Raw genomic sequence first — 10,898 nt, 5'->3', positions numbered from 1 at the left:
TCATTAAGAACTTTGGGAGACACTGTTCCACCTGCAAATGATGAGTAGAATGAATGATGATACCAGCCAAAGGCTGAGGTGATTTTTTTCATCATAGGATTAATCACCATGTCTGTATTCCCTCACTCCTAAGAACAAAATAATTCATCCTTCTTAAAAAACCCCCCATGAATGTTATTTAAACAAAAATCAAAGTTTTCAGAAATAAGCCAGGGAATCAGTGTTTAATTTAAGTGCATCACTGTTTGTGCTTGGCCATATTTAAGATGCACAGAGACGGTGATTGCAGATTACAATTTAAAATCAAAAGACTGGAACTAAGTAAAACTATTCCTGTGCTCATGTGGCTATAGAATTTGTCTCAGTAAGTTCCCACAGGAGTAAGACTTGCAGAACTGAAGTTAACTGAGAATAGAAAGTTAGGTCAGTGAGAGTCTCAGGAGTTTTAACTCTGCGTTATTCCTGATTTTACTCCACGTGAAACTTCAGGTAGTTCAGATAACTTACTTCCTGTACTTTGACCAATACAGCCAGAATGCTTCAGAAGGAAGTTTACTTACCCCATCTCAGGTATCTGCTGTTGCAGTTGAACACTTTATTACTTCCTGTAACTAAAATACAAATGTTCACCCCCTCCTTCCTACAAAAAAAGGATAAACTCTGTAATTTACTAAAAATTCCTACAGAATTTTTATTACATCCCACAGAAATAGCTAGGTCTACATTTTAAAAAGTCATCTAGTAAATAAATCTGTAACACACCCAAGGGTTTTTTACAAGGAAGTCTTTAACAAATTTGCATGTCTCCTTATAACCATAAGGCTCAAAGGAACTTTTAAGCCTACAATACCATAGAGGGAGACATTTTCCTAAGAAGAAATTGCATCATTATTGAATACCACATATGTTTCATGGAACTACTTTAGCTAAACTGCTGTATGCAGCATGAATAGCAGCACTTTAAATTATGAATAAAACAGAATGAAATGTGCTGTATTTCCCCCATTCCAAGAATCAAAAAGGGCTTGTCAGCCAAAGTCATCTCTAGGTACACTGTTTCCCCCAAACAGAAAACAACAGTTCAGTTTCATAGTTACAACAGCACAAGCACAATGAACGTGTTAGGTTGAATAAATGTGCAGCAGCAAGATGGGTCTTCTTGGGTCTCTTAAGCCATCAGTTTTGTTCAGTTTCATATTTAAAACCAGAATCTCTGAAGTAACTTTTTACCCTTAATAGCATTTAGAATGTTCTATACAGAGATGGGACAATGCTGCTCTCAGGTGCTTGGGGGGAAAAGAAATACTTAATGCCTTCAAAGTCAAACTTCTGCAAGCTTATCTATCTGAAGAAAGAATTGAGCCCATAATTTTTTTGCTTTGCTAGCACCATGAATTAGTGCATCTTAAGTTCAATTTACACTTTTTCCAAGTTTATATGCCTGCAGAATGCATTTGTAATTACAAGAACTAAACTGCCTGAAATCCGTCTTTATGATTATTTCTCAGGAGAAGGAGCCAGGCAGAAATATAGAGAAAGTGAAGTGAATCAGGATTAAAGATGCTGGTATTCTGAAAAGCATAGCAAAATTAGGTGCTATTGTGCATGTCATATGGATGCAATTTTCCAATACAATACATTTATAGCACATAGAATAGAACTTTCATTAAGGATGGTCTTAATCTAAAGCTTCAAAGCAGAGGGTTTTTTTTCAACTATAAAGGTATCTAGTGTAACAACTGAAACTGTATTATGTACAGTAGTTGATGGAAACATTTCTAAAGTGTACCTGTTCAACAGTGGCATTTCATGTTAAATTAATTAACAAAAATTTTGCACTAAATACCAATGAAGTGAAGTGTTACTTTGCTTTAGCTTTGTTGCAACCATTTCTGATAAAGTGTTGGAAATCTGTAAAAAAAAAAACCAAACCAAAACATTACTACCCGGGTTAAAACAGTAAAAATGTTTTAAAAACTGAACAAACCACTATGTAGTATATTGTCTCAATTTTTTGTAACTTATACACACAAAATACCATTTCTTCTGACAAGGTTATATATGATTAACCTCTATGTTCATATAGTAATGTATAAAAACTATAAGATGTATAATTGTGGGGTATTTGTTGTGTACTTTTTTAATTTTTCAAATGTTTTAAAGTGCAATTGTTTATGATACTAACGTCATTTTAATTCTTATTAAACTATAACCTAGTCAAAATTATCTAATCAATGGTGTATGTATTCTGTCTCCTTTCACTAATTGTATAGTTCAGGTTTGCTTTATAAAGAGAACTTTTTACAGTGCTACAACTGTCTTGACTATGCATTTCTGCTAACAATAAAATGGAGGAACCAGATGTGATGAAGTGACGTAGTCAGTGCAACGTTTACTTTACTTTTTAAATCAAGATGTTAGAATTCCAAGCAGATGGCTCAGAGACAGTGAGATGATAGTTTCTACTGTAGTTCTTTTAAAGACTTATAATCAGGAAGATGCCCTCAGTCAAGTATACCTTTGTCACTGCAAATACCTGCTTCACCTTAAGACCACTGGTAATTCCTTTTAAGGTGTTAAAGACAAGCAAAGCCAATTTACACAAACCTTTATTAACAGTTCTCTGTAAAGACACTGTAGAGAGCATTCATTCAATTTCTTAAATTATTTACAATGGTTGATTTGAGCATTGCACACTTCATCTTGGAACTCATACTTACCTGTCACTGAAATTTAATAAATATACACATGTAAGTATATTCTCCCCTTTAAAATGCAAGAATTAACTCCTACTAACTTCAGTTGAGTTTAAGTATATGCTTGATTGAATTGAAGCCCAGGAGGGCCTAAGCTCACAAAAGATGAACTATGCAGTTTATACCAACTCTAGTAAACAGGTCACTAGTACCAGGTATATGCAATGTAGGCTATGTCTTCGGAAATCAAGTTAAAAGTTAGATTCAAAAACCAGACTTGGATTACCTTGCCATGGCACAGAAACCTCATCAAACTAGACAAAACACCAAATTGATGCATGGAAGAGCCAGGCACAGGCTAGGAAGGAACTTCAGGGCACAGGCTAGACTGGACTCGGAGAGAGGAACATGTTCCTTCCTCAGGGAGACAAGCATGCTATTCCAAAATGCAGAGTATGGCAACTTAGCACAGTTTCTTCCAATCCTGCAAGTGTTTAAAGCCAAACTACTGACTTTCATTTTCTTATTACACAGGTCAAAGCACAACATTCAAATCCAAACCATGTCAAACATGTTCTTTCACGAATTGGAGCTGGGAAATGAGGGAGGAACAATGATAATTCTGGCTGGGTGCTGAGCAGCCATCCTCCTTCAATCAGTACAGCAAGTCAACAAACATCACTTTACCTACTCTGGACACTGCCTGGTACAAAAACGAAGAGGTCTTGCCTTCAGTAAAATAGGCAGAGAGGTAGAGAGCACCTATGAGTTCTTAATTTACAAATGTAAACAATAAAAAGGAAGCGGCCTAACATCATAGCTGTTCTTCTTTTTCTTTTATATACAAATCTAGGCAATAAACATAATCATTTCTACAGCCGACAACAAGCTTTGTTCCCCATACTACAGGGGAAGAGAAAACCTCTCCTGGAAGCTTATCTACTCCTTCCACCGTTCCATTCTTGGCATTCAGGATCCACACTTTTCCATCTGTAGATACGGCTGCCAAAAGAATTTTGTTCTTTAACTCATCACTTTGGAAGATGAATGGTGTTCCATATACACTTGAAGTGGCTTCAAATTTCCACAGTAAATTACCCTCCATGCTACAACAGTAGATAAAACAATCATGGGAGCCAAAAAACATTTCTTGCTTAGTTAAACTTGAGATGCACGGAGATGAAAACACCGGCCCATTAGTGGAAAACTGCCAAACCTACAGAAAGAACGTAACCACCCATTACCAAAGGTTGTTCACATTGTCAGTTTAACAGCAACTGTAATTTTTTAATAGACTAGTTGTTGGCAGGAGAGCATTTTATTTCAAGAGCATACTAGATTTCAGTGAGGGCTGGTAAACACTTGTTAAGCTTTACACACGAAGTGATAAAAGACTCATAAAATAGATGTGAGTTACTACCTTCTGTGAGGCCCACGTAAAGATGTCTAACTTGGGAAAAGAATATTCTTGGGCTGTTGCAGCACAATTAGTAATGAATTTCATTAATTCTGTTAACATGCCATAGGTAGATTTCCTCTGCTGGTGCTCATGATGTGCAAATCCCTCCTCAAGAGAGTGCAAGTTCTGCAACACTGCTGCAAGCAGACAGAGAGCAGGGCACGGGCTAACACACAGTTCATCACCAGAGAAGGGTTAGGAATTGCTGCATATACTGCATCACAGGCAGACAGACAGAGCGTCAGTTCTTTCAACTCCAGATACAAACCACATTAATCCCTAAGGAACTAAAAAAACATCTTCATTTAACTCAGCATGAAGGCTGACACATCTTTGCCATAATTACGATTTGACATTTTTTGATAAATGCATAAACATTCTAAGAAATCTTTCCTTCTGAAGAGCCACCATCTTACAGAAGAGACGGCTTTAAAAATGCTTGAAAGACCCAAGAACAAAAGCATACCATTTCATTTCCTGGCACTACTCCTGGCCATTTACTTTGAGTGTAAGCACTGAACCAGAAATTCTGTTACTGCATCAAGCAACTTGAGAGTTTGCGGTTTTGCCATGAACTGCATGGACTACCCTAAGCAGTTTTTCTACTTTCTCCTGGATGCAACACTAGACACTTCCTTCTGGTTCACAAAAAGGTGTATGTTAGGCATTAAACCTCATAAAACAGTATTAATAAAGCATCTTTTTCACGGTTTTGCAATGAACATAAAAAACCCAATACCACCACTCTTACCTTTTCTCCAGAATGCGTGTAACAATACAAGTTTCCATCCACACACCCAACACAAACATACTTGTCACTGCAGTGAGGGGATGAGAAGAGTGGTTTTCTTAGGATGCTTTTCCAAATCTTATTCCCCGTCAGCTGTAAATGGCAGAATGGAATATCTGATGCTTAACACAACTGTAAGAAGCTTCACAAAACAACCCTTCCCTCAGATCTTGACCCAGCCCCTTAAAAACTATGGGGAGGGGAGGAAAAAAAAAAAAAGGCAAAGAAAAGCAGGCTTCTCCCATCCAGAATTCATACCAGAAAAATTACTCTTCGAATCTTTTTCCAACAAAATGTTTAGCGTTTTTCATGGGATACTCAATACCTCTGTTTCACCCTTCTCTTCCTGCCCCTGGGCAAAATAATAATTGTGTGTAGTAGCAGTTCTAATAAATGACAAATTCTTTTTTTATTTCATTCCCAGCTCCTCAGTATGTGGTAAGGACCAATGAAGGAGAGGTTATCTTGAAAGCAAATAATATTTATTATGTCAAAAACTATTGATACTGTAGCAAATGCTGCAACCCACAATCTATGATTGTCACAGTAAGCTCCTAACGTAGCCTGCACATTCCTATTTTCATAAGTTACAGCTAGGTTTCTCAACTACCTGTTACTCAGGACTACGGAAAAAACCTCCACCTGTTTTTCTTAACTACTGGCCACTAGAGCTGCAAAACCATACACTGGGTTTCTAACACTAGGTAGGATATTACTGAGGAAACCTGTAGCAGGTAGGAGGTGAAAATGGTTAGGGCTGATGCTCTGGGTGTGTGAATACAAAAATATGAACAGCTGCTCCAAGTGACTGTTCCTTTTATCAGGCAGGACCAGCTGTAAGCCAACAATGCCTCAGAAAACCATGAAATTGCTCCACATCTATCAAGAATGCAGAGAACAGAACAGCAGTGCAAGATTAAGGGGGACTGCTCTTATGGAGAGGGAAATAGTAAGAGGAATGAAGGGGCTTCTTTCTCTACTCTGTTCCAAATATTGGTAAGTTCTGTATATTTTTTTTTCCTAATCCTACTGTCAAAAGAAGGAGGGGGAAAAAAAAAATCTGCAGACATGCTCTCACTTACTAGATTAACTCATAAGGTAGAATATGGGGAATGAGAAGACACTGATTCCAACTTTGGCCTACAGTCAGCATGTAAATTCAAGCAAGTCACTTCAGTTCTTTTATCACCAGATAGCTTTCGAAATAGAGGAATTGTAATGGTAACTTTTGTATAATAACAAGGCCCTCAAGTGAAAAATATCTTACGGTAAAAAATGATCATCTAGTTCCTTCCATTAGAAAAGTGATCTTAACTTCAGAAACGTGTTTTGTTTTCATTTGAGATTGGGATCAAAGACGAGTAACCAAAGGTACATACTGGGTTTACAGCCAATAACAGTCCTCCTAGTGTAGCAACATAAAGATGATGCGGAAAAGAATTTAGACAAGGAGATGAAAACACGGCTCCACCTTCGCAGTGTAACTTCCATATACATGCCTTCTTCTGTAAGCACAAGAAAAAAGATAAAAAGATTTTCAATTGGTGTTAAAGCTCATCATGTTTAGAAAGGTCTTTGAATGTCAAAACTTACAGCTGAGAACACCACTAAAACTAACCCCACTTCAGGCAGGCCTAACTATTTCAGAAGTGTAATTGTGGCCTCCTGAGCGTAATACTACCACCAGTGGGGCTTCATCTGGTGTACTACAAATAGGGTCTAAGTTGGACAGTTGTTTTTCTATACATATAAGTTACTCAGTGTTCTTACATAAATATCCAAAGCATACACATGTTGGTCATGTGATCCTATGTAGACTAGTCCACTGGAAGGGCCTACAACTGCAGAGCTTTTCACGGTATCTTTTGTGGCAAAAGTCCAGTATACTTCTCCATCAGCAACTTGAAGTACATACACTAAGCCATCATAACAACCTGTGTGAAATAAAATACAACAGAGGAAAAAATAATAATGATTATGTGTATTTATGGTGTGATTTATGCTGCTAGCTGCATCATGGCTGGAAAGAAAGAAGAAGACTCACGAGGTACAGTTTCAAAACATTTTCCAAAGCTCTTCCTTCTCTTTTAGCTCAAAGTCTTTGCAGATAGCTCATCCATTCAAAGCTGATTGTTCTATGTGTTCTTTCCAGGTTGCATTTAGAATGTAGTTATTTCACTGCCTTTCTATCAAATTTTACAGTAATAATATGAGAAGACATGGAGAGATGCTCAAAAAGGACAACAGGAATATTTTTTATTGTTACCTCTCTCCCTAATTTTCCTTTCTGAAAACAAAGATGCTGAAAGAATAAAGACTATGTTTTCTAATGAAAACTGAACTGTAGTTCTAGAAACTCTTTCAGTTTTAGTGGAACATTCAATTTTGTTATCAGGGTAAATAGCAATCAAAATACTAGCAAAAAGATGGTAACATTAGCCTTGCATAAAAAACCTCACTACCTGAACATCTGTGCTGACCAGTGATGTACACATATTAGCTACAAAAAGGTAACACTAAAATGAGTAACGGCAACTCTGCTGACAACAGATATGATGACAAAATCAAAAAACTACCCAAACATGTTCTTTACATTTCCAAAAGGAAGAGTCAAAAGAGATAATTAAACTCTGTGAAAAATAATCTGAGGCACCATGTATTAATTTCTACCTCTATCAATTTTTAAAGACAGCTTCAGTCTGTATCACCTTTCCATACTTCTTAAAAAACAGTTTGAAGGTCACAATCAACAACTAAAAAGAAACTGTACCCATTGACTACTCCTTAATAAGGCCGTATTAATAAATTGGCATATAATAAACCACAAATGTATATGTTAGAGAAGCTCCATCACTGGTCATCATGAAACTTAAATTACTTCCTCCTTCTGTTTCTATTTTACAAGAAATTAGTTTTGAGCAGATATGGAACTTTATGGGTAAGTGTAGACTGAAGACATTCAGAGGTAAGAAATAAGATTCTCTGACATTCATGTTGTATTTGGCAGAAAAAATAATTTAAAATGAAGGCTAAACCAAAAGACATACCAACAACAATGAAATTTCCACACTTAGATACACAGGCAGAAGATTCAATACGATCTCCAAGGTTCTTCTCCCATCTTATTTCTCCCAAATCTAGATCAATCGCTTGCACTGCATGAGAGTGAGAGCCGACATACACAGATGCAGATAGTTCTTCCTTGGATGGTATTATAACCAGTGGTGATGCGTCAACGCATTTTCTTGTATTTGCCTTCCATCTTACACGTAATGCCAACTCTGCTGTTGTTGCATGGCTACATTCTGCATGGACTTGCTGTACAGAGCAACAGTCAGGTTTATTTGCCTTGTTTATAGGTGTTAAAATTCTGTTCTCCATTTTATACCCCTGCGCATGGCTTTTCATGATACTTGGAGTCACTAAGTGCAGAAAGGATGGTTGCTGTAGCAGTTCCGCTCCTACCTGTGCTGTATTTCTGGGCTGCATAAAAGACTTGGCGAAATTCATAGAAAAAAAATGATTTCCTCTGCTTAGAGCAATAAATGATATTAACCCTGAAGCAACCTTAAGACCTTTTTCAGATTTCAGTTTAATATATTTTTCATGGAATTCCTCTCCACTGTTCCCACTTACTTTTCTTTTCAGAACACTGTCATAATTCAGTAATTGGTCTTCATCTGAAAACAGAATTTTAAGAATATGTTGATAAACCTCTTCAATTGAGCGGCTGAGAATAACTTCAAAGAGTCCAGGCACATCTTTGCCTACTAGCATCTCAATTTCATCATGAAATCGTACAGCCTTTAAGGAATCTCCACCACTGTACAGAAATACCGCATCTTTAGAAATTCCAGTAGAATCACCTAGGAGACCGAGGACAGACTAGAGAAAAGAAAAGAAAAAGAAAAGAGGTAACAGTCCATGTGTGTTACAGCATGTCATACACATAACAACTCCACTTGGGTAAAATCCACCTGAATACCCAGAAGTCCTGCTAAAAATCAAAAACTGAAGAAATCCACTACTCTGCAACACAAAAAGCCAACCTAACCCGCCCTCCCAAAAAATCACATAGAACATGTTAGTGCCTACAGATTTAGTGACGGAACAAGAGCTGGGGAAGAACTAGTTCTGTACTACAAATTGTTTTGCTCAATTCCAGTTCCGCAGTCTAAGGAGTTAAAGAAAATTGGGCTGTATTTTTGTTGGCCATTTTCAACTTCAATGGCATTTATCAATGACAAGTTCACATACAAAACATTGATGCCTTTTGATAAAACTGGTTTAGGTGCTTTATTAAGAAAACTTACATAAACTGGCATCTTTTACTTCTGAATTATTTAAGTAACCTACTTATCTACCTACTTTTGAAGCTGTAACCCCTTCAATTCGTGATGGATTTTGTATTTGCCATTGTTACTACAATAAACAGCAATAACTATGTTTCCTCTCAATGCACTCACTGCTTGTTAGGTCTGGGTGTGAAGTCACCTTCTGCTGTCTGTGACGGGTCTAGGGCACATCCCATTCCTTTAGGTTATCATTTCTATAGTAATCAATACAGTAAGTATCAGCACAGGCAAACTGTGTTACTAGTTTCACTACATTTACTTGTTCAAGTCCTAGCCATACCAAATCTTACTTTCAAGCGAAACTGGTAGTCTATTTTGGGGGAAAAAAAAAAGAAAAAAGAGTAATACCGTTTAGCATCACACTTCAACACCTTGAAAAACATGCCTTTAGCACAGACATTTAGAAACAATATAGACAGTCCAAGAGACAATTGCCTCTATTTTAAAAATAGACTCTGCCATCTATTTAAAAAAAAAAACTCTACAATTCATAATTATCTTGAGAAATAAAAAACTCTACTAACATAGCAACTATTTTGTACAGAGTTTCCATATCCCAGCTCCTTGATTCCCTTAGGGATACCTTCTTTGGCATGTGTAGGAGTATTCAAAAGGCTACTGACAAGTTATGTCCTTTCTATGCTTACACTTTGCAGCCTGCAGTTTTCTCTGATAGAGGAATATAAATAATTTCCTCCTGGCCACTGCAGAGTCATTATATTTAAGTATTAACTGAACAGAAAGAGCTGTACTGCTTAAATCTATAGGCGGCTAGAATGTTCTGGTTGCATTAGTCACACTTCTTAAAACTGTTTAATTCTTGACACGTGTATAATGATCCACTTGCAAAGATAAAAAGGCAGCTCAAAATACTACCTTCCATAAATACTGCAATCTTTCCCACAATTCCTCTGCACCACTCGGCTTACTGTCACGCCTTCTGGAGTTTAGATGGTTCTGGTAAATCTTGTTCAGTTCAGATTTATCAACTTTGCCTTTGTAGAAAATAAAGCATGATTTTTTTTTATTGCTCTTTTCACATTCACACTCCCCAAACTTGCTCTCCCCAACAGTCACTTTATTCTTGTATACACTTTCTTATTCACACTCAACTGCGCCTGTATTTTCTTTGCCCAGTCAATCAATTACACAAAAGCCTGTAAGGTTTTTTAAAATTTACCCTAGCCTCCCACATATTCCCACCTGATCTCTCCCCAGCTGAAGTCAGGGTTCTCAACTGAGAACAGAAATGCACAGTGTTAAAACTAAACTCATTTTATCACCACTCCCTGACTCCTAAATGAAACGTTACCAGAAAACCATAATACACGGTCATGATTCCCTCCTAGGAGTATCTAGTCTACGTATTTAAAAAACATGAACTGGGTACCAGAATATGGTCAATGGAAAAAAAAAAAAAAAGGAATAGAGACTGTTACAGTAAGTGGCAAGGGTACTTAATACTTTCATTTACCATGTGATGTTAAAGGCAAAGCTTTAATCAGTACAAGCTCATCAGGGACTGCATAAGCTGGTACATGTTTCTGGAGTTCTTTAAGTGTTTCACTCTCTTCTAAATCCTCTTTTGGTACAACAAA

At 37.0% G+C, this 10,898-nt stretch overlaps 1 protein-coding gene across 1 annotated transcript in view; it reads right to left on the bottom strand.

Annotated features, from left to right (window-relative positions):
* Positions 1-3,510: 3,510 nt before the first annotated feature.
* AASDH (aminoadipate-semialdehyde dehydrogenase) overlaps positions 3,511-10,898 on the bottom strand; it is an 18,784-nt gene continuing 11,396 nt past the window's right edge. The window contains exons 9-15 of the mRNA XM_010134942.1: positions 10,775-10,880; positions 10,177-10,295; positions 7,993-8,830; positions 6,716-6,879; positions 6,325-6,450; positions 4,907-5,038; positions 3,511-3,912 (exon numbers count right to left, since the gene is read on the bottom strand). Coding sequence (XP_010133244.1) covers positions 3,511-3,912; positions 4,907-5,038; positions 6,325-6,450; positions 6,716-6,879; positions 7,993-8,830; positions 10,177-10,295; positions 10,775-10,880 — 1,887 coding nt within the window. The remainder of the gene's footprint in view (positions 3,913-4,906; positions 5,039-6,324; positions 6,451-6,715; positions 6,880-7,992; positions 8,831-10,176; positions 10,296-10,774; positions 10,881-10,898) is intronic.

The sequence above is a fragment of the Buceros rhinoceros genome, unplaced genomic scaffold (genome assembly GCF_000710305.1).
Source record: "Buceros rhinoceros silvestris isolate BGI_N320 unplaced genomic scaffold, ASM71030v1 scaffold4704, whole genome shotgun sequence".
In the NCBI taxonomy this organism is placed as follows: domain Eukaryota; kingdom Metazoa; phylum Chordata; class Aves; order Bucerotiformes; family Bucerotidae; genus Buceros; species Buceros rhinoceros.
The sequence above is the reverse complement of the archived record's forward strand: the minus strand, read 5'-3'. Positions and strand labels throughout refer to the sequence as shown.